The sequence below is a fragment of the Gymnodraco acuticeps genome, unplaced genomic scaffold (genome assembly GCF_902827175.1).
Source record: "Gymnodraco acuticeps unplaced genomic scaffold, fGymAcu1.1, whole genome shotgun sequence".
In the NCBI taxonomy this organism is placed as follows: domain Eukaryota; kingdom Metazoa; phylum Chordata; class Actinopteri; order Perciformes; family Bathydraconidae; genus Gymnodraco; species Gymnodraco acuticeps.
The window spans coordinates 2,649,142-2,677,018 of NW_022990701.1; the positions used below are offsets into that span (position 1 = coordinate 2,649,142).

At 42.4% G+C, this 27,877-nt stretch overlaps 2 protein-coding genes across 10 annotated transcripts; one reads left to right on the forward strand and one right to left on the reverse strand.

Annotated features, from left to right (window-relative positions):
• Nucleotides 1–3,120, reverse strand: sart1 (spliceosome associated factor 1, recruiter of U4/U6.U5 tri-snRNP). 3 transcript variants are annotated; one of them, XM_034231288.1, is made up of 2 exons: nt 2,968–3,120; nt 1–2,791 (listed from the first exon to the last, which is right to left on the reverse strand). In XM_034231288.1, exon 2 carries the CDS (start codon nt 2,750–2,752, stop codon nt 437–439), a length of 2,316 nt encoding a protein of 771 aa, XP_034087179.1. In that variant the 5' UTR covers nt 2,753–2,791; nt 2,968–3,120; the 3' UTR covers nt 1–436. The 3 variants fall into 3 exon arrangements, with proteins under 3 accessions (XP_034087179.1, XP_034087180.1, XP_034087181.1); XM_034231289.1 differs by having other exon boundaries at nt 2,889–3,092; XM_034231290.1 differs by having other exon boundaries at nt 2,918–3,076.
• Nucleotides 3,115–27,871, forward strand: pcm1 (pericentriolar material 1). Of its 7 annotated transcripts, XM_034231275.1 has the most exons (41): nt 3,115–3,309; nt 4,582–4,696; nt 5,669–5,917; nt 6,434–6,760; nt 7,682–7,852; nt 8,417–8,536; nt 8,754–8,940; nt 9,208–9,317; nt 9,576–9,849; nt 9,938–10,088; nt 10,376–10,591; nt 11,564–11,730; nt 12,727–12,956; nt 13,674–13,816; nt 13,959–14,088; nt 14,601–14,768; nt 14,914–15,095; nt 15,276–15,500; nt 15,584–15,860; nt 16,651–16,796; nt 16,887–16,929; nt 16,960–17,167; nt 18,056–18,236; nt 18,343–18,650; nt 19,230–19,391; nt 19,628–19,684; nt 19,850–20,004; nt 21,116–21,244; nt 22,678–22,798; nt 23,175–23,336; nt 23,457–23,554; nt 23,783–23,917; nt 24,007–24,207; nt 24,813–24,872; nt 24,967–25,117; nt 25,900–26,048; nt 26,154–26,217; nt 26,350–26,585; nt 26,719–26,811; nt 26,927–27,050; nt 27,184–27,871. In XM_034231275.1, exons 2-41 carry the CDS (start codon nt 4,601–4,603, stop codon nt 27,207–27,209), a joined length of 6,432 nt encoding a protein of 2,143 aa, XP_034087166.1. In that variant the 5' UTR covers nt 3,115–3,309; nt 4,582–4,600; the 3' UTR covers nt 27,210–27,871. The 7 variants fall into 7 exon arrangements, with proteins under 7 accessions (XP_034087166.1, XP_034087163.1, XP_034087169.1 ...); XM_034231272.1 differs by having other exon boundaries at nt 16,887–17,167; XM_034231278.1 differs by having other exon boundaries at nt 16,726–16,796; nt 16,887–17,167.
• The last annotated feature ends 6 nt before the right edge of the window (nt 27,872–27,877 follow it).

The window sequence follows — 27,877 nt, forward strand, 5'->3', positions numbered from 1 at the left end:
ATTTCGTTCTCATTTTATTAAAAACAGAATTTACGATCTACTTTTGCTACCAATAAAAAGAACCAAAATACATTTTAAACCTTTTGACAAACATATCTTGCCTTGTTCATTGCTAATGAACCCGTTACAGTACTCATTCCACAAAATATGCAAAAGGCGTCATTAACCTAAACAAAAGCATTTAAAAGTGTTCCATAAAAAAGTATGTTCTCATCATAAGATAATTCCTCTGAGTTACTCTTTACCCTCGCAAGTAAGCAACAAAGAAAACATCGATCTAATTTGCCTTAATTTTATTAGACAAATCTTTACTACAACACTACAGATTGTATGAAGTAGGCATGAAATAGGAGCAGTTACTTTACTTAAAACATCTTATGTGTATGTATGTGTCAGTGTGTGTTTGCGCTAAACATAATTCGCTCTTCCCCCAGACTCATTTGGTGATGTTATTTGCATTCATACTTTTCCCACTCCCACTAAGCACAAGGTAAGGGGTTTTCTGAGATTTCTGCTTCTCCTGAAGCAACGCCACCGTCCCCAGAGGCGTGTCACTGCTGCTCATCTTCTTCAGCAGGGCTTCTTCCTCCAGCTTTTTCATCCTCCTCTCGGTCTTCATTTTTCCAGACCCTTTCCCGTGGAATCGATGTGAAAGCTGCCTGAAAGCTTCTTTTGGAGTGAGTCTCCGCCCAGATTCATCCACATACTCAATCTTGACCTCAGGCTGATAGGCGTCTTTATCCTTGAAATCTTGAGTGAAGCCTCTGTATTCTTCTCTGCGACTGTATTTGTCATCAAAGCCCACCTTGTCCTCAATGCAGTAGTTGTCATTTGGCAAGGCGCCTTTAGTGGCTCTGACGCGGGACATCTTCTGCATTTCAGTGTCCAATAGACCTTTGTTTTTGCACAGGTGCAACGCAGCAGCAAGCCCCGAGCTGACAATGGGCTCCTCGTCCAAAATGGTGGCAGAGGCAGTGGAGAAGTCTGGCGCTTTCTGCTCCTCATCCAAATTTACTGTGCTCCATCCAATATTCTCATCCATGTCCGAGTCTGGATCTCCAGCGTCATCTTTCTCTTCCTTCTCCTCAAAGTCAATAATTTCCTCTTGGTCTTCTCTGTTGCCCGAGAGCCCATATGTTGGAATATCACCTAGTGTTCTGCAAAACTCTGAGATGTCGTTGAAAACAATGTTATTCTTCATCTCAGGATCTTCGTCGGGACTGGCTTTATCAAGCTCTTTAATCTTCTCAGCCACCTTCTCCCCAGAGTCTTTGAGAAGCTGCTTTTGCCTCAGCTTCCTCCCTTTCTCCAGTTGTTTCTGCAGCTCCTGCTCGGCCTCATCCTCCTCAATTACAGCAGGCTCTGGAGGTGTGAAGTCATCATCATCACTAATGTCCATTTCGGCCATTCGAACGTCATCAGACAACAGGGGGATATCATGGGACAGTTTGACCAGCTCCACCGGCTTTACTTCCTCACTCCCTTCTTCCAGCTGTCTGCGGCCGCGACCACGGGCCCTGGAGCCAAAGTCAGTGCTGCGGGTGTCGACAGCAAGCTCCTCTGCAACGGTCAGCTTGTCCTTCTTCCTGATCTTTCGCACACGCTTTTTTGTCTTTTTAAAGCCTGTCATTTCCTGAAGTGTGTAATACTCCGAGGCAATAGAGAGAGCAGGCATCTCCAAAGACTGGGCCTGGTCTCGTAGAGCTTCTCTCATGGCCTGAATCTCCCGCTCTCGCTCCCCGTCAGCAAAGCCTCCTGTATTCAGCCGGAAACTCTTTTTCTTTTCACCCTCAATTTCCTCATCATACTTTGACAGTACAGTTTTGGGCTTGAACGTGACCATGTCATCCACACTCTCATCTTCTGCATAGGGCTTGTATTCAGGCTTCTTCTTTTTTAACTCCACATTCTTCTCTGCTCTTTCCCTGTCGATAAGATTAACATTTACAAGCACATCTTCCTCCTCTACGAGCACACCTTTGTCTTGTAGAGTCAGGATGATAGTCTGGCCCTCATTGAAGGAATCCACCTTGTGCTGCACTTTGAGTCCCTTTAGATCTTTAGCTGTGTAGGCCTCTTTTTTGCGATGTGCAAACTCCTCCTCCACCAGACTGCTGACACCAAACTCCTCATCCATCTCTTGCAGAACTTTGGCTCTTTTCTCTGCCATTTCTTTCTCTTTTGCCATCAGTCTGCTTCTCTCTACCCAGGCAGTGGTGTCATCCAGCCAGTCCTCCTCGGCTATGGGCTTGACTTTTCCCAGTTTCAGATTCTGGATGCGTTTTTCTTTCATAGCAGCAAGCTTCTCTCTCATATCTTTCTGCTTCTTGATGAGAACAGGGTTGATGGTCTCTGCCACCTTTGGATCTTCTTTGGTGCCGAGCTCCTTCTTTTCTACCTCTAATTCCAAAGGCTTCAACCCCAGCTTGGCTCTGAGTTTGTTTGTCTCCTCGATGCTGAGAGACGCATCTCCGCTTGCAGACTGAGGTGCAATTTCTGCCTTGCTTCCTTCATACCCAAGATCAACTTTCTCCTTCTTCACCCGTGGCTCCCCGGTGCTCCTCTCACCTTTGCTACGGCCCTCTCGCCCGCTTCTTTCCCGGGACCTGGAGCGTTTTCGTTTATCTTTATCCCTTGTCCCATCTCGTTCTGTAGCGTCTCGGTCCTTATGACGATGTTTCTTATGTTCACGACGGCGTTCTTCTGTATCCTTGTCGCGGCTCTTCTCCTTGTGTTTCTTAGATGACCCCATTATTTCCTTCGAAGATTACAGCAGTTGTTAAAAACGAAGCTGTTGTGGAGGAAAAAAACGTGTTAGACGTTGCTCCTTCGATCACAAGCTTACATTAGCTTTGCATGCTAAGTGGCTAACCGACGACACAACTCACTCAGTACGGGTGAAAAAATAAAACCTCACGTTCAAAATCCAATATCAACCAACAAAGAGTAGGAATGTGGAAAAAATACCCAGCCAGCTGTGTCGTCTTCTTCACACCAGTTTAACCACTCCACACCACGGCCAGACATACAACTTTATACATCGTCAAACAAACACCGACAGTGTTTCTGTTTCCGGCACTTCCTGTGGTGGACGGCTCGCTACAAACGAATGTTTACCGCCATCTGCTGTATGGGAGTGTTTATATCAGGCCAGGATCACATCCATGAGTTGATGTTGCTGCGTTTTGGGACCGATAAGACGTTGTTATTTATCAGTTGTCTTTAACAACAATGAGAGATCATCTGTAAAACCGTTACTGCAATATATGAAGTGCTTGGCACCGACATCTTCTTCTCTTTCTCTGCATGGTAATGGTGACATTCCTTATCCTACACTGTAAGCTAACTTAGCAAGCGCAGTTTTAAATAACATGACTAAAATGCCAGTATTTTAACCTGCTGCGTTTGTCGTTAGCTAATGTTAGTGTCATTTAGTGTTGACAGTTTGCAAACATCTAGTTTGGAGCGATAACATAATTATCAGCTCGAAGTCTAGCTCTGCTACGCGAGCTAAGATGTTTGTTTGCTTAAACTTTTATCGAGACATTTAAAGTTAGCTCAGGTCTGCAGTGATGCTAGCTAGCATTAGCGAGGTACCTCAGCAAGCTTGGCAACTTTCGCTGCTCGTTAGCATAAGGTATTGTGATTGTTTTGCCGACACATATAACGTGTTGTGGTGTTAAAGATTCGACGCAACGCTAAGCAGCGGGTTAGCTGCTGCACATCGGGGTTATTGCGTGTTGCCATGGCAATTGTGAGACAGAAGTAGGTCACATATGTTAAGCTAGTAAAGTTTCTCTCAAGATAACAAGCTACGTACACTCGCACAGTCTTAACGTTTGGTTAAGCTAGGTTAACTGCAAGTGCTTGAATGGTGATTGATACACTTTCTGTAAGCTAACATTAGCTGGTGTCACTGTGGGGAGCAGTGACAGAGAGCTCGCGCTGCTTATTGTTTTTCCCCGGGAATTGGAGCGGGCCACATACAAAACCCACCAACGGCTGCTAACGGCAACGGACATCTCATAGAGATAGCTTCAAACAGTTAGTTAGCTATATGGTAATAGCTACATGAATGCGTCAAAGTATTGAGGTTTTCAAGCTGGTCATGATTTAAGTTTAACTTGGCGTTAACCGCAAAACCATCTTCTTACGTATGGTGAGTAACATTCATGTGTAGTCACTAATAGCCTACTAGCGTTATTGTTGCCATTACAACATTTTAATTACAGTTAAATGTTCTGTTGTTTTTAGGCCCCAACTTTAAGTTAACAGTGATCGATATGAACCAAAATCAGTCCGTCAGTTGGCTAATCATAAGTTAAGATTGTTTGACCCTCCCATAATTCCCTAAATGCCTTTTCTTGTTTGTTCTTTAATGTAGGTTAAAAGTATGTAACTTGGTTGTTGTTCTTGTTCTGTGGTCCCATGCAGTGATCAGTATCTCTTTAGTTGTGAATTCCAGCAAGCTTTTTCCATGACGGTGACATATCTTTCTCCTGCTATGTTTTTAATGTAGACTTGTATACCTCGCCTTTTGTTCTTTGTGGTGACCAATATACATTTTGGTGTGAATTCCAGCAAGCTTTAAGTGGGTGACATGGCAACAGGAGGCACTCCTTTTGATGACAGTGCAGAAGAGCTGCACGACTGGACTATAACCAATGGCAGTCTGGAAGATAGACTCAACAACCTGGTAAGACAGAACCTAAAATCAATGTTGCTCTATCTTGTTCCTATCATGGCTTATTAATAGGGATGCACGATATTGGTTTTTTGAAACCGATACCGATAACTTCCTGCTTCTCAAGACCGATACCGATAATAATATAATATATATATTAAATGTACCCGTAGTTTTTGCACACCTGGTGGTAAAAAAGACTAGTAGTGAGCAAATGACATGAGCATTACTACTATGAACAAAACTAACCCTGGGGTCGTCTCTGGCAAACTTCTTGCCTTTTCAAAAGCCTCGTCGATAGGTAAAAGCCCCGGTGCCTTTGCAGCTGGCTTTGGATTCGCCGCTAGTTTAGCAGCGCAGGCGTCTTCGTACGCTTTTAACACACCATCGTAGCGATGGCGATGTTTCAGGTGACTAATCAGGTTGGAAGTATTATAGCTCGTTGCCTTTTTCCCTCCTCGTGGAACTTCTGCATTGCATTTGTTAATACAAATAGCAAGCGAACTATCTAACTCTGAAACTTTGAAATAGTCCCATACTACCGGCGACATGTTTGTTTACTGTACTGGCTTCACGGCCTTACACCATTTACGTCACAGCCAGGCATGTGTTAGGGAGCGCTGGATTTGTGAAAAACTCCCCTCTTCCTAAACCACGAATACCACAGTACTGGCAAAACGGGAGGAGCCGAGGAAAAAACAAGCGCCCCTCATTCCAATCCACCCACACCGCAGTATTTTTTCTTTTTTTTACCCAAAAAATATATTGTATATTATCGGGGCTATTAATACTTTTATCGGGTTTATCGGGATGACGTCATAATTCCTCATATTGGACCGCTAATTATCGGGCCGATAATTATCGTGCACCACTACTTATTAATGTAATCGTATGTATGATATGTGTGTTACACAAGATAATAATATGTCCCTATTAAAGTAAACATTTATAATACATAGTGCATTTTTTTTTGCTGTTCATCAGGACTGGGGCGTTCAGCAGAAGAAAGCAAACCGATCCTCAGAGAAAAACAAGAAGAAGCTGTCAGCTATGGTGGTGGAGAGCCGCCTGACTAATGACATTTCACCAGAATCCACCCCTGGGGCCGGTCGCAGGAGATCCCGCACCCCTCATTCCTTTCCCCACATCAAATACTCCACCCAGATGTCAGTCCCAGACCAGGCTGAGCTGGACAAGCTGCGTCAGAGAATCAATTTTACAGACCTGGATGAGGTGAAAAACGGCGGCACTTTATTAGAAATCGTTTCTGGTTTTACATATGTCTCAGGCAAACATAAGCACGAAGACGCACATGAGAGGCACACACACTGATGATTGTACAAAGCTTACCATTTCAAGATTCACTTTTATTATATTTTCAAGGACATGCTTCAACAAAAAAATACATGCTTCCTTCAGTGATAAAATGCCAAAGCATTGCCATGAGGCATCGACAGACAGTAAAGAAAAGCAAAATATATATATTTTAAACTCTAGCCTAGGGTTGGTTGGCTAAACTTGTTCTGCTGTGGATTTGAAGTTGGCAGAATGGCAGAACAGTAAAACATGTAAAATCCATAAGGCCATTTCATGGTGAACAAAGTTTAAAATAGTTGTGTTCTGAAAACAAAAATGATTATGAAACATTTCTAACGATTTATTAACGATAAAAAGAGGAGATCTTCATGAAAAAATACCCAAACGCTTAAGTAGTCAATTGTCTGAATTTGATCTTCTTTTGTTACTCAGAGGAGCATTGGCAGTGACTCCCAGGGGCGTGCCACAGCTGCCAACAACCAGAGGCAGCTGGCTGGAGAGAACAAGAAGCCCTACAACTTCCTACCTCTTCATGTGAACACTAACAAAAGCAAGGAGCTGCTCCACCCCTCCTCGTCTGCCCCAGCCACACCAGCTATCACCAAGGAAACCAAGAAGCAGGGCCCAGGACTCAGGGATACTTTAACCCCTTTGGTTTCCAGCAAGGAAGCTCAAAGGCTCACCCGTGGCAGTACAGAGAGGAGGCCCTTAGCGCACAGAGAGTATGGGAGAGGAGAGCCCAGAATAGACAGCAGCCAGGTAACATTGTGTTTGGTTGTTGCCATGGTTTTGTCAGCTCTTACTCTTGTTGATCTGCAACTTGATGCCATGTATACTGAAGATTGAGCCAGACTATGAGGAGTTTGTCAATTCTGGTTACGATATGGTCCAGTTGATTAAGTCGATGCTGAGCTAAAGTATTTACTTAATAAGTGAGACATACTGGTGGTGTTTAAGGGGAAAGTCACAGTTATAGCTGGTTATAGCAAGTCATTCAATAAGTGTAAAGATATTTCACTATGAACACAAGTGTAAACCGTTTGATGGTGATATAAATTAAGAGGATAAGCATTTATCAGTAAAGGGCCATATATATTCCTCAGTCGTTGCTAGGGAACAGAAACAGAGCTCAAAGAGCTTGATTACATTCTTACTGTAAAATAACTCAAAATGAAACACAACATTGCTCCTAATTGCTGGATGTGTGAATCAGTATGCTAACACGTTTGCATTAATCAACTTAATATGTCATTTCAAGTCAGTGTTGACAACTACTGCTGCCCCCAGGTGGCCAGATATATCCGGTTTAAGACTACTAATCCTCCTTAGAAAGACATTATTTTCACATTTAAATTAAATTAAGCACTTTTCACATGTAAATGTGGAAGTGTCTCGGTATCACTTTGCTTCTAGCTACTGTGTGAAACCAAAACTAGGATAAAAGTGAGGGAGATCTAGTGCAGCTGAAACTAGGCTGTATTTAGGGCAATTTATAAATATGCTACCCCTGGCGCCGAGTGAGTTTTGTGCCCCACCCCTTTCTGCCCTTATTAAGCCTAGTCTGAGCTGTCGCTACAGATGCTGTCGCCTTTCCTTACGTATTCCTATGTCTCCTTTTCAATGACTTTTTGAAACCCACACCCATACGCCACCCTCCTCTCTCTCTCTGCTTGGTCTCAGGTGGTGAGCAAACTGGTACAGATCCGGGAGTACATCAGTAAGGCCAGCTCCATGCGGGACGACCTGGTGGAGAAGAACGATGTGCCGGCCAATGTGGAGCGTCTCTCCCATCTCATCGACCACCTCAAGGAGCAGGAAAAGTCATATTTACGGTTTCTGCAGAAAATGCTGGTAAGTCTGTCATTTGTTTATTTTATTTGTAATCTTTTTCAGAATTAATCTAGTTCTTAGCATTTCTAATGCTCGTAGACAAATGTATACATTCGTTTGTGTGTGAAGCTTGTTTGTTTGCTTATTTATGGTTGAAATGGAACTGGCTTTCGTTTCTATCTTGGCAGCTTAAATTATGTTCATGTTTCATGTGATGATAACATTAGGACATTCAGTAGCCTGCTACCTTCCATTGCAGCAGGTTGGCTTTCTTAATGGCTTGGTATCACTTTGCCTCAATGGAGCGTTTCTGTGAAATATATTGTAGTATTTGCAGGCACTTCATTTTCTGTTTTGCAAAACAAATCTAAATAACGGCAAGTGTTTTGCCCACTATATATATATATATAAATAAACATTCTCATATATAGAACATTTAGAGGAGCTTATTAAGTTTTGAATAATTTACAGCTTTTAGGTTGATACCTAAGAAATGTCAAACAATTGTTGGAAAAAGGGTGTACTGCATACTTTCCTTTTCAGTTATCATTAAGTCTCTTGCTGCTTTTTCCAATATGTCTGTAGACACGGGAGAATGATGAGGATGAGGTGGGGACCCTGGACTCCGCAGTGGGCTCAGGTTCACTTGCTGAGAGCACTTCTCTTAACATTGAGGTCCGATCCTCAGATGCTTCAAATGCAACGGTGTGTACCTTTGCATTAAACCTTTATAATTCAAAGGTAAGTGCAATTTATGTAAAGAAAGCAATTTGTCTTTGATTTGCTTTTCTCGTTGTAAGTTAGATGTATTTGCTGCGTCAGTACCTGATAAGCCTCTTTTACCCTTTTCTGCTGAGTAGCATCCCAGCACTGTTTTGTTTTGTGCAGTGTTTGTAATGCTATCTGGATGGAACTATTGTAGGGCGGACGGACAGAAATGGTGCGAGCTGACCAGAAGGAAGAGTTGGAGAATCTGCGTAAGCAGCACGAGCTGCTGAAGAAGATGCTGGAGCAGCAGGAGCAGCTCAGGGCCCTGCAGGGCCGACAGGAAGCACTAATGGCCATGCAGGACAGTGCAGAGCAGGCACTGGCTGTGATTGAAGACACTGGTGAGATACACGGTCACAGGCCTATTCACAGTCGCAGACAGTAGTATAGATCACTTTTCTTCCAAACAGGAATACATCAATGAGAACTCAGTTGATATCCTTTTTAAGAAACAGTTATTACACAAACTGATTGTATTAATAGAAGGTATATTTGTGTTTTAGTATATTCTGGTAAATATGTCAAGAAATGTATCCACTTAATGTCATATTTGATGCTGAACATAAACAAACATTCACCTGGTTTAATACATTTGTTGTTGTCATTAGTTGTCACAGAAACGACAGGCAGTGTTTCTGGCCTGAGCATCACATCAGAACTGAATGACGAGTTGAACGATTTGATCCAGCGGTTCCACAACCAGCTGCATGATTCTCAGGTACAGTAGTAGAATATGCATTTGGGCTGCCGTTGCCTCCTTAAATAAAAGCAAATATTTCCTGCTTCCTGCTCCGAACTGTCTTCTGACTAAATTCATTATGTCACTATGTTAAGCTATTTACTTTGCATCACTTCTCATCTGTAATTATGGCTTGTTCACCTCTGACTTGATAAGCCATGTCAACATGGGCAAATATCTATTAACTGTTAAATAACAAATGTTTAGCTCACGTGTTTGATTATTTATGTCTTGTAGACTAAAGCAGTGCCAGACAACCGTCGGCAGGCAGAGAGCCTGTCCCTCTCCAGAGAGGTGTGCTGGTCTCGGGCTCCCCAGGCTGTTGGTCCTCCTCAGCACAGGCCTCTCCTCCACTCGGCCTCTGGCCCCCACACTGGCCTAGACATGGGGGCAACAGCTGCCAGTGCCAAACTCACTAAGCTCCAAGAACTCCAAGACAAAAAGCAAACCATGGACAAGATCCTACAGGAGCTGCATTCACTCAGAGACCAGACACTAAACAACAACTCATGTAAGAGTATTTTCAAAGGCATGTTTTGCAGTAATATGTGGCTTTTTTACCTATAAAGTGTAGATAAACTGTAAGTGATTCTTTTCAGGTCGTGGCCTGTCAACACAGTGCAGTCTGAGTATGGGAGCGTCATCAGACTGTCCATCTGCTCTCTGCTCTAATGGGGCCTCAGCTTCCACTTCCTTTCATCCTTCACTCACACAACACCAGAACAGCTCCAATTCCACAGACAAGCTCAGGTAAACACAAAAACACACGCAGCTGAATAGGCAGCTCAGATATCAGCAGCAGGGAGTTGTACAGAGTGTAGTGAAAGCTTGCAGGCAAGCCAACAAGTTTTAGCCTTTGCTAAAGTCTTCTTGATCACGACGCTTAGCACCCATGCTTTTCTAGAGGTGCTTTTCTGTAGGTGACTCAACACAATTCATTTTTGTAGAAGGGCAATTGTGTGACGTAACCTTTATTATTATTTAGCCTGCTACACATTCAGATTTCATCTAAACCTTTTGTTCTTTTCCTTACACAGGAAGCTAAAGGAGGTCCACAAACGTTTGAATGAACTGCGGGAACTGGTTCAGTACTACGAGCAGACTTCTGATATGATGGTGGACGCGGTCAATGAGAATGTGAAAGAGGATGATGATGAGGAAGAGGAGGAGGAAGATGAGACAGAGGACAGTTCAATGTTTGATGCCCTTTTTGACTCTGAGCAGGAGAACCGCCAGCCTGTGACCAACATCAGGTGTGTTTTGTTTCCACAAGTATACTTCAGGTTAAATGAAGAGTCATGGTATTGTAGGTCATAAAACATTCTTAAGGTAATATGCGATAAGAAAGTCATTGTATATATATATATATATATATATATATATATATATATATATATATATATATATATATTGTATGTTGCAAAATTGTTGCACAGAGAGGCGAAGTCCCTCCCTTTCCGGGGGTCCTCCATGGGTCCTTATTTCGGGAAAAGTATGTATTGCATCTTTCGATCCCGTTTGAATTGTGCCACGAATTACACATATGCTGTTTGTTAATTTAAAAGATAATTTTGCAAGTTAAAAAAATTAAAATGTGTCGTAAAACTGTGAAGTAACACTTTTTTCTGTGTGAAACCGCTCAATGAACTACATCTCCCATCTCGCACCACACACCAAGATGGCCGTCACGTTGGAACATTTCACTTCTTTCTTTCAGAACGAGGCGAAAAGTATTAAACGAGGTGAAAATCACTCCAAGTCTGGGCACGTTGAGAGCTGTACATACACACAAGGGGAGTTAGTCGGTTCCGTAAGAGCCAGCATGCGGGACCGGGATTCTGGGATTTGTAGTCTTTCTAGTTGCGTATTTTTCATAGTCTTATATTTCAACAGTTTTACGACAAACTGACTTTTTTGACATGGAAAGGATTTTTTAAGATTGACAAACATCATATGTGTAATTCATGGCACAATTCAAACGGGATCGAAAGATACGTTTTCTCTCCCCATTGACTTCAATACATACTTTTTCCGAAATAAGGTCCCATGGAGGTCCCCGGAAGGGGAGGGACTTCGCCTCTCTATTATACTGAAACCCTTCCAATTGGAGGAGATTGTTGTGTTGTTGTTGTTGTTGTTGTTGTTGTGCTCAAGTTACAGTGTGTTGAATTCTCCTTCTGGCCTCTTGATGTCTAAATAACAGTCCCTGCCCTTTCTGTCTGTAGGAACCCACAGCGCAGCGGGAACTGGACAGACTTGAACAGCCTGACCAACAGGCGCGCTGTGAGGGGCAGCGCCACTAACAACCGTGATGGCAGACTAAACACAGAGTGTGAGATCAACAACCGGTCAGCAGCCAACCTCCGCAGCCTCAACATCCCATCAGCCATAGGTACACTCATGCACATGCTTGCATTGAGCCGTGTTACAGCTGATGGTCATCTTCCTTTGTGTAGTATTGTATTTTCCTTAACCCTTCGATGCACGAGTGACTGAACGCTACACTCTTCCATAAGTGGGTCAAAAAGGACCCGTATTAGAATAATGTGTTTTTATGCCATTTTTGTCATTTTGGTTAAGAAAAATCACTTGTATTATATTTTGGTTCACTCACATTTTTCACTATTTATAAGTTTAGACATTTTTTTTACATTTTGAAAAAAAAACGTTTTGAACATATTGATACAAAGATCTCCGCTATTCTGAGACCCTCACAGTATTCCAGTCCCTTTTCAAAACTCATCTCTTCTCCTCTTGTCTACTCGTAGCCCCCCCCCCCCATCAATCCATGCCGGTTGATCAAGTTTGATAGTCCTATACCCCCCACCCTAACCTTCCCTTATATTGTAAAGCGATTTTGAGTCCTTGAAAAGCCCTATAAAAATATAATTTATTATTATTATTATTATTATTATTATTATTATACTGACAGGTATCAGATCTTGCTGTGTAAAATAATCTTCCTGAGAGGTGACAGTGAATGTATTCCTGACAGCAACTGTGGCTTATGGTAGCTTGGGGTAGTAATACAAAGACTTAAATTAAAATGTAAAATGTGGATGGCATGATATCCAAAACATGTTTTTTGAGGAATAGCTGGAATATGAAATGATAAAAAAATGTAATTACAAAGATACTTCAAGAAAACCACTTCACCGGGTCAAAAAAGACCCACTTATGCATCTAAGGGTTAAAGGTAAATGGTTAGCATCAATATTTAATGGCATAAATAAAACTGATTTTAAATGTATTCACACTTGGCAGTATTATTCAGTATCATACTGTGATAAGATATATTGTTTTATCAACAATATGAATAATCATTCTTTTCAGAAACAAGTATTGTTAGAGGGATCGAGATCTCATATGAATCTTTGCCCTCATTTAGAGTGCCAGTACAATAGGGACACCCCCTATAATCGGGTGAAGGATGACGATGAGGATGAAGATCGTCTCGATAATGAAGAAGGGGCACAGGCTGCGGCTCCAGACAGCGAGGCCTCGGGGTCGAGTCGAAGAAGCAGTCTGGGGAACAACGGGGGTTTCGCCCAGAAAGTTCATCGGCACACAGCGAAGCAGAAACTCCGGCAGCTTCAGGAGCTGGTGGCCATGGTTCAGGTGAGGCAGACAGCAGGGTCACATCAGAATCAGGTTTATTGCCAGGTAGGTTCACACATACGAGGAATTTGACTTGATGTCATGGTGCAGACATAACATATAAAACAAAAAATCTTTAAGGACATCGTAATAAAATATAGTTAAATAGCAATAAAATAAAGCAGTAATTTACATGGAAATAGAATGCTATCAATTACTTATAGGATATGAAATAAGAAATATGTGCAGTAAGCAGTATGAACATTGTGTGCATTAATGTAATGCATATAGGAACTACGTTGTGGCTGAGGTAAGTGTCAGTGGGGGGGCCGGGCCTTGTTTAAGAGGCCGGTAGCGGAGGGGAAGAAACTGTTCTGGTGGCGAGAGGTTTTGGTCTTGATGGAGTGCAGCCTCCTGCCAGAGGGGAGGGGGGTGAACAGTTTGTGTCCAGGGTGGCAGGGGTCGGGCACTATCTCCCCTGCCCGCCTCAGGGTCCTGTGTATGTAATGTTCTTTAGCAAATCAAATAAAGGGGTTTTCTTGATTGGTTACCTTTTTATGGGAATAGAAAACACCAATAAAACAAATAATAAGCTTTGGACTACAAGGTCATTGTTCAACATTAGGTTGGTTCTTTTAACAGCTGACTATTTATTTGTTTCTGTACTAGAAAAATGTGATGTCTTATCTAATATGAATGTAATCAATGTATGGATTGTGTGTTTCTGTCTGTATCCAGAGTGATGACACTGATGGCACAACAGCTAATGAAGATGAAGCTATACACCAACAGCCAAATAATACCAGAGCTACTGTGGCTAGGTCTCTGGGAGCCGGGTCCAAACAGAGTCCCAGAGAACTCACTCTGTCCAGCAATGCCAGGTACAGTGTTTAAAGGTCTGAAAGATTGCCTGTACAGTGGTCCCAAAACATTCATTTGACTTAGTTGGCAGCTTTTCCTTCTTCGCTGTGTGTTTTTGGTATTCAATGACTTTGCATCGCATCAACATTTTAATGGACACAGGGAGAAGCTGTACGAGGAGAAGCTGCGTCAGCAGAAGCAGGAGCTGAAGCAGCTTCATGAGGAGCGCCAGAGGCTCATTGAAATCCAAGGCAAGATCCACGACCTGCAGTGGGCTTGCCCTGACCTCCAGGTATGGCACACACACACACACACACACACACACACACACACACACACACACACACACACACACACACACACACACACACACACACACACACACACACACACACACACCACACACATACACACACAAGCACACATCTATACAAGGATTGGCTGAGTAGTATACAAATCAGATATTAAAAAAACATGTGTGGAAAAGGTTTTGTTAATATTTTCTCCTACCTCTTTAGAGCAGTTAGGGGGTGGCCCACATATCTATCAATAACAAACGCAACATACTACAGCCTCCAAAAGGACCATACATTTTAATAATAATTTGTATAAAACATTTTTAAAAAGCGAACATGCATGAAAACATGCATAGTGTATGATAGTGTGTTGTCTCATTTTATTGTGTAAGACTACATCATTTTAACATAGGTGTACCTAATAAACTGACGCCTACATGTACATCTGTTTCTTTAGAGGGTACATTATTTGTATTTAACCTGTAACTTCTTGTGGTGTCCTTCCTAGTCATCTCTGTCCAGCGCTGTGAGTCAGCAGGGCTTACTGAGGAAGCTTCCAGTTGCAGTTTCCACTCCAGCCACTGTCCTGCCCTCCCCCTCCGGACCCAAAACCAACTCGGCTGTGCTTAAACCCACGGCTCCAGAAGCAGCTTCCCCTTCAGTCACTGACAATGAGGTAACATACCCCCCCCCCCCCCCCCCCCCCCCTCCCGCACACAGGAAGACTCTTGGCTTCCATTGGTCAAATGTCCGAGGAGATCTGTACTCTCAGAACCGTTCAGAACACAGTTTACAGGTCCTCTCTGTTCCTGTGTTGTCAGCAGCTATGGTCTGAGATGCGTCGCCACCAGATCTTGCGGGAAGAACTGCGTCAGCGCAGAAAGCACCTTGAGTCCTTGATGGCTGAACACCAGAGGCGCAGTGGTGTCGGTGACTCCCCCAGACAGATGGATGACTCAGAGGGCCTAGCTTCACCTTCACAGCCAGTCAGTAGGGATGAAAGGTAGGAGGCTTAGGTTGCATTTGTAAAGTAGGAGATATTTGCAAGTGAATATCAGACCCCCCACAGCAGAAACGTTGAACAACAGGAGCTCTCTCTCTTTCATATGCTGGGAAATAAAACTGAAAGTTATTCCAAAGAAAACAAGATATTTCTACCTTTTTGTTTTCTTTCCATAATTAGGACAATGGCTACCTGGGGTTCCAGTCCTTGCCACCTTGATGATGATGATGATGATGATGATGATGACGATGAGGATGATGATGAGGATGAATATCAATCAGAGATCGGTGCAGAGGAGGAAGAGGAGCATGAAGAATGTGCAGATAGCAGCTCTGATGACGACATCCACATCTACTCATCCAGCAGGAACCAGTGCTCCTACAGTAACAGGAAGAATCAAGGAAGGTCAGTCGAAGTGCAAGCAGAAGGAATTCTATTGTGCTGATTTTATTTTACCATGATTTGCTCACTTATCTTTTTGTTCCTAGCAACCTGAAGCCTCCAGCAGCCTTCTCAGGTGACGGCAGTGGGGATCCATCTCTTCAGAACAAGGCTAATGCTAAGCAGCAGCAGCAGCAGCCAAGGATTATGAACCAGTCTGCGAGCAGCCAGCATGGAGCTACACGGCGACAAGAGAACCTGCGCTGGGCCTCTGAGCTCTCCTTTGCTGAGGGCTCGTCTCAGTGGCAGGAGCAGGTCAGCCAGCTGCAGAGACAGCTGGACTTCAGCACCAGCATGTGTCAGACGCTGCTGCAGGACCAGCAGGTTGGTGCTCTGAACAAAAACATACACTGACACATTTGTCCAGATCAGGCGTTTCTTTTTTATTTACACATACACTGATCTGGATTATGGACACAAGCTTGCACCACATTTGGAGAAATCATGTACAGGTTTAATGAAATCATCTATACTCATAGCCAGTGGCGAGCCGTGACTTTTATACCTAGGCCCTCGGGAAAAAAAAAAAGAGTTATCACAGCGTAGACTTCAGCGGAATATCAAAACAACGGCCCGGGGTGCAAAATGCATCACTGAAAGCGACCCTCTACCACACAAAACAACACCTGTAAATAACACAATTTGTGTTCTTTGAAGTTGTAAAGGGTATTGCATTGTGCTTGTTACTTTCGTTGCAGTTGTATGTCTTAAGTGTAATTTGGCATGCTTTTATTTTGAAGGCGAGTTTACGCTGTTGACAGGAAGTTGTTGTTGCTATGGAAACAAGAACAGCTTCCCAGCAGGCGGAACTTGTCATAAAGTCCATGATAATAAAACCCACCCATTTAGAGGGAAGATATGATTGGTCAATTGTACTGTCAGCTGACATTACTCTCTCGTTCTGTTACTATAGCGGGGCCCTCTGCGAGCCCTCTGGCCTTATCTTGAAAATTGTGTTTTCATGTTTTATACATAGATTTTTTTTAGACAGTTATTTTGTGCACCAGATTGATATATTTCAGGGAACAAAGGAATAATTATAAAATGACCTGTCTACTTCTTAACCAAGCCTTTGTTGTTTCAAACAAACACATTCTCTCGCCTCCCTCCACAGACACTCTCTTATATGTTGCAAACCCTGCTGACAGGTCAGTACAGTGTGTTTCCCAACAACGTGTCATCACCACAGGTCCACCTGATCATGCACCAGCTCAACCAGTCTTACACCCAGCTGGCCTGGCAGCAAAACAACGCACAAAGGTAAAAACAATACCTTACAATAGAATCTTTATTTATATCAAGCAGTTCATCTTTTTAAATGTTGGATACTCTCTCTAACGTTTGCTTCAGGCTAAAGCAGGTCCTGAACGACCTCCTCCTCCAGCAGCAGCAGCAGCAGCAGCAGCAGCAGCAGCAGCAGCAACAGCAGCAGCAGCAGCAGCAGCAGCAGCAGCAGCAGCAGGCTTCCTCCTCAGCAGCAGGGTGGCAGACCCAGACCCAGAAGCCCGGCTCGTCCCAGGAGTCCAGCTCCGGCCCCTCAGCCTCCCCTGGTGTATTCCTCCCCTTCTCCTCTAACCTGCAGCCTTCTACCAACAACATGTCAACTGCAGCCTTATCCCCATTCCCTCCCGGTATGACACACTCATATCTTTTTAGCTCTTGGGATTAATTCTGTCACAAAGCATGTCTGGATTGGTATGCATTAGGACCAACAAGTTAACATATGAATGAGGCTTTAAGGTTTATAGTCTCCTTTCGAGCAACTGAAGTATTTGTTGGTTATGATGTGAGTTTTAAAGCATCTTTGCTTTTCCAAAATCAATACAAGCGTGAGATTTCATAGGTCATTGCTTTCATGAAAGTCTTGGGAAAGCATTTTTAGCAAAAATAGAAAATCAGAATGTCTTAGAAATGTAAATACAAAACATTTAGAAAATATTTCTTTCTAAATGTAATTCCTTTCATTTCAAACCTTTATTTACCCAGGTGTATCCCATTGAGATCATTGATCTCTTTTTCAAGGGAGACCTGCTCAAGTAGGTTCCACATGAAATATAAAACATAAACAGAACAACAAAAAGGACATTTTACAGCATTATTACAGGGATTACAATTTACAATAACTATCCACATGAGCAGGTCCCAACAGCTTCCGATTGAGTAGCATCCAACCGAGCTTTAATAATTCTTGTTACATGTGTAAACAATGTTAATGTTGGTGCTGTTACTGATATGAGTAATTTTAATTTGTAAGTACCGTAAGTAATTTTAAGATGTGCAGAAATGAAAGGCCAAAGAAAGATGTGCAGAAATGAAAGGCCAAAGAAAGATGTGCAGAAATGAAAGGCCAAAGAAAGATGTGCAGAAATGAAAGGTCAAAGAAAGATGTGCAGAAATGAAAGGCCAAAGAAAGATGTGCAGAAATGAAAGGTCAAAGTGTCATGATTTATTGTTTTTATTTTAACATTAACTTTTCAAAGTCAGAAAATAAAGTATATTTTCTTTCTTTCCCTCTGCAGGCTTTAACTTATATCCACTCTTCCCTGCTCCCATGGGCGAGTTCCCTCAGAGTGCAGCGGGCCAGCCCGCCCCCGACCAGCGGAAGCAGCAGTTAGACCCCAACGCCTCAATCAAAACAGAGTACATGAGTTTCCCCCCTCCACTGCAGCGCTCTCCTCTGAACACCACCACAGAGACGGGGTATATTTAACAGTTCTGCCTGAAAAAAAGATATTAACATTTTGTTATATTTATACATTGAATAATATTGTTGTTGATATATTTGTTCTCCATGTGACCCCTCTAGAGCGTCTGGCTGGCTTAATACCTCGTATGTGAACAACACCGTCCAGCACCACCAGTCCAACACGGAGCACCAGGAGTCTCCCTCCTCCTCCCCCATGTTTGCCAGCCGCCATCCCAGACATCAAGAATTTGACAGAGCATCACAGGAAAGCTTCAGCACCATGCCTGACCCTGTGGATCCCACCACCATCACAAAGACCTTTAAGGCCGGACGCAAGGCCTCTGCACAGGCCAACCTGGCCTCAAGAACCAAGACCCCCAACTCCAAGAGCCGCCGCAGGAGGGGCAAAGGGCTCAAGAACAGTGAAGGTATCAAGTTGAATTCTCAGGGTGTCCGCGGGGTCTTAAAAAGTATTTAAAGTTGATAAATCAATTCAGTGAAAATGAAGGCTATTAAAAAGTATTAAACGGCATTTTGCAAGGTATTAAATGTTGTAGCTTGTTTTCAATAAGTATATAAATGGTCCAAAGAGGTTGTATTCTACTGTCTGCCTGAATGTAACCGTTGCGTAGGTGTGTAGTGTGATTCTGTGTAGTTTATTGATGGCATCCCGTTGGGTTTGACGTCATCTGAACAGGACATCGCACGCTCACTGCTTGATGGCGCGCGAAGGTCTGTTTACGCCGGTTGTTAAACAACATCGTTATGGGGAAATGCAAGTTTGCGTCCAAATGGTTGGAAGATAAGGAGGAAGGACAATCAATACTGTGTATAGTAAATGTGAGGTCAAGTGTGTCGCCAATGTAACTGGTTAAAACTCAAAGTGGCGATGAGGTCTTAAAATGTATGGAAAGGGTCTTAAAAATGGTCTTAAAAGGTTTTACATTTGACTTCAGGAGTCCTGCATATACCCCGGTGTGTTTATTTTCGTTTTGTGTTTCCCTCAGGCCATGAGAGTGACAGTGTGAGCAGCACTGCAGACTTTGTCCAGGAGAGGGCGGCGCTGTCCCGTCAGAAGGATCAGAACAAGAGTCTGTTGGACAGGCTGACCCAGGAGAAACTCGACAGCAAATCTAATCTGGGGAGCAAACGAAACGACCTCTCCTCTGGTGCGAATCAAGCCGTGAAAGTTATCCGATTCCACCCACCCCCCCCCCTCACCCCTCTTGTGTCTGTGTTTTTTGTCCTTTTTATGTTAAGGACCAGATTAAGCTTTTTAAGTGCTATTTTGCCCTTAATTGAACATCTTGTCCATCTCTAATTCGTTTTGCACATTTGTCCAGATCATGTGTTTTCATTTTGTCTTAATTGTCTTTGTTGTCACTTTAATTTATCCTACTCGCAGCCTATGCTTGGAGGACACCCTTCCTCTCTAACAGAATTGCATGCACAGAAGCACCAGGTAAACCCAAGCTTCATGTGTCATTATGTCACATAAACATCTCATGCATCTTCTGCTTGTCCGAAACCAAATATTTTCATTATGATTACAGAGTCCCATTTATTTCCCCGTGTAGGAAGTTATATTAAACATTAACAACAAATCTGTCATATCTTGTACTTGTAGACGCAAGCAGCGACTTGCGGGAGACCATCTACTCTGAAGTGGCTACGTTAATATCCCAGAATGAGTCCCGTCCACATTTTCTCATTGAGCTCTTCCATGAGCTGCAGCTGCTGAACACAGACTACTTACGGCAGAGGGCGCTGTATTCCCTGCAGGTCTGTAGCTGCTCTAGAGTATGACAATATATATCCTCCTTGCATGGCTCAGATCACAGAATAATCCGTTTGATTTGAGCATAGGGTGAAGCTCCTGTCTGGGTTTTGGGTCAGAAAGGTTTCTTAGCAGAATATCTGGTCAAGTGTCTAAAAGATCAGAAACATATCTGTGATGAAACTGCCGGTCTGCATCAATTTAAATGTTTAAAGGTCATATTGTTTGCCTTAGCTTTTTGGAAAGACCTGATGGAGATAATGAGACAATTAGGAGGAGGAGAAAGGAGACTTTTTCCATTTCATTCATTAAGCTGTTGAGGACAATAGGTTTCAAAATGTAGGATAAAAGCTGGTTGAAATGTGACCTTTAACATCTGACCATGCGGATAAAGAAGAGATAAGAATAGGCGGAGAAATCATGAGGTTAATTTAACTTACTGTAAATATGTTCCAATGAATTGTACTTTATAATTTGTGTGAAATGTATCTGGCAATAAGTTATCATTACATTACATTACATTACATTGCATTTAGCTGACGCTTTTATCCAAAGCGACTTACAATAAGTACATTCGACCAACAAGATACAAACTGAAGAAAACAGAATCATATAAGTACATCAGGTTTCATAGAGCCAAACATTTCAAGTGCTACTCAACTGGCTTTAGGTAAGCCAGTCCTTTATTAGTATATAAGTGCTCTGTTAGTAATTCTATCGCTCGAAGTGGAGTCGAAAGAGATGAGTTTGTAGTCTGTGCCGGAAGATGTGTAAGCTATCTGCTGTCCTGATGTCAATGGGGAGCTCATTCCACCATCTTGGAGCCAGGATAGCAAACCCACGTGTTTTTGCTAATGGGAACTTGGTCCCTCTCATATATGTATCATATACATGTATCCCAGTTGAGCTTATTGAATTAGAGTTGGAAGCAAACATACTATGGTTTGAGTGTGTTTGTGAGTTTATCTACGAGGTATCTTTATTTGTGTGATTTTTATTAGGTTTTTAAATCAATCGGAACTTTAAAATTCTTATAAGGCTGGGCTTGTAAATAAATACAATGTCCCCTCGAGGACCTGCCTTGATGACAACCGTGTCTCTGTGTGTTTGTGGCAGGACATAGTGAGCAGACACCTGTCGGAGAGGAGTGCAGCGGAGGAGCTCCCCCCCCTCGGCCCTGTGGTGTGGGCTGCTGGCTCTCAGTCTGAGCTCACACCCAGTGAGAGTCTGGCTACCAGCGATGCCGTAAGAGACGCATCTTCCCAGTGTGATGTTTTCTCACATTCCTAATGTTGTTTGTTCTTTTTTTCTTTAACCCTCCGGTATCATCCGATTGGACTACGCTAATTAGTCATTCGGGACAAAAATGTCCACTGCAAAAGACTTTTGGGTTCAATCTTTAAAGCAACTTCAGCCCTAATCAAAAAAAATATATTTTCAGGATTTTAACCCTTTAAATGCCATTTTGAATACATGAAACCGCTGTTGTTTTTCATGATAAAAACAGAGAAACAAGTTATTTTCCATATAATACATATCTGGGGACTGGCTTTTTTATCACAGTCTTGGATATGTCAAAGATTACCAACAAAATTGATTTTGGTGCATTATTAGTTTTTGCACAAAATTAGATTAAACAAAAAACTCACACATTAGTCATTCGGGACAAAAATGTCCACTTCCAAAAACTGCTATAAAATGATAACAGATTAATATTTTCTTAAACTTTCTGGGGTTAAATCTTTCAATCAACTTCAGTCCTGATCAAAAATACCAAATATCAAATTATTTTCAGGATTTTAACCCTTTAATATATGGATATGCTCCGAGACTGGAATGCCCTCCCAAACCAGCTGAGGACACCACAGACTGTGGAGCCTTTCAAAAAAGGCCTAAAAACGCATCTTTTTAGAATAGCCTTTAACTAGATTTGTAAATCCCCCACATTATGCCATGCCGGCATGAATGTCACAGCTTTTATTATGTTGTTTTAATTGTTCTTAAATTGTTGTTTTTGTTTCACCCTTTTTAATTTTGTAGCACTTTGAGTTTTGTTTACGCAAATGAAAAGTGCGCTTATAAATAAAATATATTATTATTATTATTATAATATGTTGTGTCCCTCCATATTGAGGCTTATACCACTCCTAAAGTATTCCTCTCAATCCTTATTGGCATCCTCCCCCTATTCTTCATTTCAATACATCTTTCATTAGCTTCTCTCAGCCTTGCCTCCTTTCGTCCTCCCCCTGCCTTGTCTCTTCTCATCTTTACATGTCTCTCTTCATTCTCTCATTTTAATGTCCCTCCCACCGTCTTCATTGTCTTTGAATTCAACTTGACAGCATGGCTTCAGAAACCTGTCTATAAAATAATGACCCTCATCTCTCCATGTCTCTTTTGCCACATCAGACATGTGTTCTTTGTTCTCGACCAAGGTCCCTCCAGTTCTACTAATTGGGTGACAGGTCCTTTTTTCTGTCTCAATAATGCCTGTTCAGGAGTGATGGATGATGTTTAATTTTCGATGTTAAAGAATGGCAAGAGGAGTCGACATATGCTGAAAAACCTCTTGCCTCTATAGTCATCCTTTCTTCTATGAACCGAACAGTTTGGGGTCCATTCTCTTGTCAGATATATGTTGCCGGTGCCTAAAACTGGATGTTGTTCTTTTTCAGGAGGTGGTGGAGAAAAACCTGAGGCTCACGATGAAGAAAAGGGATGATGCAGAATCTGTGGGCAATGACAGCAACATGTCAACCTCCTCCAACCTCGAACCATTTGCTAACGATGACCTGGGTACGGTTATGCATGTAGACATTATTTTGGGGCTGAAGCTATACCTATCTGAAGCTGCTTCCACATCTGGGTGTTCAACTGCTTTGCGTATAGCCTTTCAACTAAATAAACCACCACTTTACACCTCAGGATCAACAACACATGTTCAAAGTAAAGAAAACTACCTTTGAGAAATGAGTTTGGGAACTTCAGTGACACAGATTAGGAGTGACGGTGATTAGGAGCTGGCTTACTTACGTTTGATCCTGTCGTGTAAACCTGGTACGAGAGGCATTCATATCCATTACTGCCTTCTCTCTCTTGCCTCATTGATTTTGAACTTTTGTATCCCTTTTCTTTCTCTTTTTTCACTCTCCTTTCTTTTCTGCTCTGATAGGCAACACAGTGATTCATTTAGACAAAGCTCTGGCCAGGATTAGGGAGTATGAGCGCATGAAGCTTAAAGCTGAGTTTAACCCCTTCAATGGCAGCTCTGCGGGTGCAGGTGAACTCTCACTTGCTGAACATCCTTCTGCTTCCCTTGCTGCCCCAGTGGAAGGTACCTCATCTCATAGCCTTCCTGAGTACACCTCAACCAAAGACCCGTAGCAGCACAATCATTGCCTTTGAATGGCTGTTTCATTTAGCATAAATATTCAATATAATGATTTGTGTGCAGGAGGAGCAGCTGGTGATGTGCACTGCCCTCAGATCGACACCCAGCAGCTGGACCGTCAGATCAAAGCCATCATGACAGAAGTCATTCCTTTCCTTAAGGTAGGACAACACACACAGAGCTGCAGGGCGGATTGTTGTCACATTCTTACCAGTAGAAAATGCACTTAAATTGAAAAATAATAACTAAATCATCACATTTGAAAAGTATTCTTGTTGGTAATTAGTTGCTCAAAGCTTTTTAAAGGTAACACGAATATGTCTTCATTACTGGCTGCAGCACTGTGAATTTGAACAGGGTTAAACCACTCTGTTATGTTTTGTTATTAGGAGAACATGGATGAGGTGTGTTCCCTCCAGCTGTTGACATCTGTGCGGCGCATGGTCCTCACTCTCACCCAACAGAATGATGAAAGCAAAGAGTTTGTCCGCTTCTTCCACAGACAGCTGGGAGGCATACTGCAGGTATCAAAACACCCGGTTCCTCGAGGTGACACTAAGCAGAGAGGACGATCAACAGCTCTCCTGACATTCCCTCCCTCTCTCTCCTCCAGGACTCACTCAGTACATTTGTGGGGCGTACTCTAAACGAATGTGGCGAAGATCTTCTGGTGGAGATCTCCGAGATCCTCTTCAATGAACTCGCCTTCTTTAGGCTCATGCAGGATTTGGACAGCAGCAGCATCGCCTTGGCAACCAAACACAAGAATAAGAAGAGGGCTGAGCCACCAATGAGAGCGAAGAACAGTCTCAAGGTACGTCGTTTTTATAAATTCAGGCTTCGTAGTTTTTATCATATAATATAAGTATCAGGGTTCTTACGGTTTTTAAAAACCTGGAAAAGTCATGGAAATTCAAAATGCTAATTCCAGGCCCTGGAAAAGTCATGGAAATGTAACTAAAGTTGCATCAAATATAATTTATATTTTATCTAATCGCCGAAATAGTAATACTATAATGATAATAAATACTGTATCGTATAGTAATGAAACGTAAAATGGCATTTAACTGACGAGGTATTTTGGTAGGTGAGAGAGATTTGAGTTTTGAGTTGCTTTAGCGTGTAGAAGCTAGTAAGCCTATTTGATTTGTTTTAGATAGGCACAACATGTTTCATATGCAGACCTTATTTTCCTATTCCCTGTTAAAATAAACAATTTTCAGTGGTACCGCTGAGAAAGAGCAATTGTTTTGGTCATGGAAAATGAGGTAAAGGTCATGGAGAAGTCATTGAAAATCATTGGTGAAAAAGTGTATGAACCCTGAAGTATGAATGAGGAAAAAGTAAACGATGCTGCGCAGGCATTTGTTTGACTGAGACTGAATTACACTCTTTATGTTAATGTTTTCCACCCGTTAGGAAAATATAGTAGCAGGTGCTGACACATCAATGTCTCCGGCCTACACTGATGAAGACAAGGTCAGTCATTTAAACAGCGATAATGAAATGGTCGATACCACTTAGAACCCCAGTAATCTGTGTTACAATAATGTCTCTGTTGTTGTTCCTCCAGGACCAAGATGAGGCCGAGCAGGAAGGAGCGGCCAGCCTCCAGGAGCTGTACCTGCAGAGAGAGAGGAAGAACACCAGGAGCAGTGAAGCGTCAGAGGGGGAGGACGAAGAGGAGGATGAGCAGGGCGGTCAGGGAATCCGTCTGTCAATCAGTAAGTGGAAATATCATAAAGGCCTCTTTGGGAAAGCCCAACATCCAGTCAAATCTGATATTTGAATGTTGTTATTATTCCCTACTTATGTTTTTATCCTTTATATGGCAGGATACATTGTTCAGTAAGTTACAACAAAATCTACTCAATAATTTTAAATGGTCTATACTAGGGCTGTACCCGAATATCTGAATATTCGTTTGAGTGGTATTCGGGTTTCAATTTTGTTTTTTAATTGATTGAAATCTCCAATATCAACGTAAGAGCCTCTTCGGGGGGTGCTAACACTTGACCATAAACGTTATCGTTTACTTTCTCCGTCTTTATACGTCACCTTGTTTCCATAGCAACAACAACTGCCTGTCAACTGCGCTAACTCTCACTTAAGACATACACAACTGCAACGAAAGTAACAAACACAATGCGATATCCTTTTCAATTTCAAAGAACACAAATTGGGTTACATTAACAAATAACTATAAAACAACAATACTGTAGAATAACAAGGGCGGGACGAATATCCGCATATTCGCTGCTGATTACTACCGAATATCCGGAGCCCGAAAAATGGTATTCGGGACAGCCCTAGTTTATACATGACAGTCAGTGATCCGTAGTTTTGTTAAAAAATGTGCAGGAAATAAGCATAACTCGCTATCAAATGCTAAAAAGGACTGGATTATGGATTATAACATTTAAATATGTTTAATTTAATGATGTATTGCTGTGGATACCTGCATTAATCTCACACATTTGCCATCATTGTGTTGTGACTCTGTCAGGTCTGTCCAAAGCAGAGACTCAGGCTCTGACGAACTACGGCAGCGGGGAGGATGAGAACGAGGAGGAGGAAATGGAGGAGTTTGAAGCCGGACCTGTGGATGTCCAAACATCGTTGCAGGCTTCTGCTGATGGACATGTGGAGCGGGAGGTCAGTGATACAGTTAGTCATTAAGTTATAGTTTTTATATAAAATATATCTGATTATTAAACGTATTCATTATTCATCTGAGCCTGTTGTTGTTTGATGCTTCAGGAGACGATGCTCAGCCAAACCCACGAGAGCAGAGCTGAGCACAGGAGTTCAGAGATCCATGACGGTGAGGCGCTTTACAGGGGAAATGTCGTTCAAGCTAATAAACAGTCAAGCTGGCTCGGTCTGAGAGACTTTGTAGTTTTAGACTCTGCTTTTTTTAGGCCATTAATTAAACCAGATTTTCATTGTTTTGCAGAAATGAACAACTCAGCTGCTGTGACTGCAGAGCACCGTGACATGAAGGAGTGTCAGAGCGCAGAGGAGGAGGAGAGAGGAGGAGGAGGAGGAGGAGGAGGAGGAGGAGGAGGAGGAGGAGGAGCTGCCTCTGAAGAACCATCTGATGAAGTCTCCCATCACCAGGACCCGGACCCCAAGGAGTCCCACACCACGAGCAGCCCGGACTCAGACTCTCCCGTCATGATCAACGTAGATGTAAGTCCAAGCTTAAAAAAATAGAACTCGGGATATTTATATTTATCACATTATCCGATGTATCTCTGCAATAACTGCATCATTACTTTATCGGTGCTGTTGTGATCTGATCTTCTACCTTTCATTGGTGCAGGAGATGGGCTCCGGTAACACGAGTCAGAAGTCTGACGAGGAAGACTTTGTGAAGGTGGACGACTTACCACTGCAGCTGTCTGTCATGTGTGAGGTGTGTAACAGCTGACACATCCAATGATACGTTTTCATTAAGTGAATCAGTAAAGGTGTATAATCCACTGTGAAGCCGCTTTTGTCTCATGATACACTGTGCGCTGTCCCGTCAGGAGGAACTGCAGAAGAGGATAGTGGAGGAGCAGCAGAATAACAGCCTGTCAGTAGAGATCCTCAACGGGAACACTGAATCGCTGACGGGGCTGGTGGGAAACCCGCAGGCCCTGAAGGAACCAGGTAAGCATTAAAGCTGAGTTGAGTTGAACACACTGTTTCCTTGTTGCCATGTTTACATCCATGCAGGAATGTGTGTTTGTACATAATGAGTGAAACCCTGTGAGAGTAAATGATGTTTTCTCTTGTTTTTCAGACACTCTCGGTGCCCAGAGCGTGTAAAGATTTTTACAGATGTCTCCAAATCTACTGTTTTTTTTTTTAGCAACACTATGCTTGCACCCTCAATCTGTTCTGGATGTACGGTTGTTGATTCTCTATCTGTTAGTTTTAACGAGCAAAGGCTCAAAATATCTGTTACAAGTTAGCTGTGACACAACGGATAAAACTACACATAATCAACTCTTAGTTTATTTTATTCCTGAATGTTTATTGTGATTTGCGGGTGATCTGGGGAGGGGTGGTCTTTATGCTGCTGATGATTGACAGTTAAGCCTCTGTCTGAATCTTTATAGTCCTTAAACTCCTGTTCAGATTCACCTTAGTCTCCTTGGTTCTGGGATTCAACATGAATTGTGATTTGTTAAGTGTTTTTTTGTCTTGGCCTTATTGTTACACGGCTCGTCTTTCTGCACTTGACTCCTAATGATACAGAGATGACAGTAGGATTGAAGTTCAGTTGTAGCCCGGCTGATCAGAGCGATTGCTTTCTCCAGCTTGAACACTTTTTCCTTTGTCAGAGCTCAAAGCTTAGATTTACATTTTATCCTGTTAACACATCTTTATATACCGTTCTGTTCATGTTTTTCCTCCATTGATTTCCATGTAATTAAAATGTTGACTAAAGTAATAAGTTTGAAATAATAAAATGCTGGAACTTTAAAGAATGG

Coding starts and splice junctions, on each gene's coding strand:
- pcm1 (XM_034231272.1), top strand. CDS start 4,601: ATGGCAACAGGAGGCACTCCTTTTGATGACAGTGCAGAAGAGCTGCAC. Junction 18,651..19,229: donor AGGGCTCAAGAACAGTGAAG/GTATCAAGTTGA, acceptor TGTTTCCCTCAG/GCCATGAGAGTGACAGTGTG. Junction 19,685..19,849: donor TGCATGCACAGAAGCACCAG/GTAAACCCAAGC, acceptor TTGTACTTGTAG/ACGCAAGCAGCGACTTGCGG.
- sart1 (XM_034231288.1), bottom strand. CDS start 2,752: ATGGGGTCATCTAAGAAACACAAGGAGAAGAGCCGCGACAAGGATACA.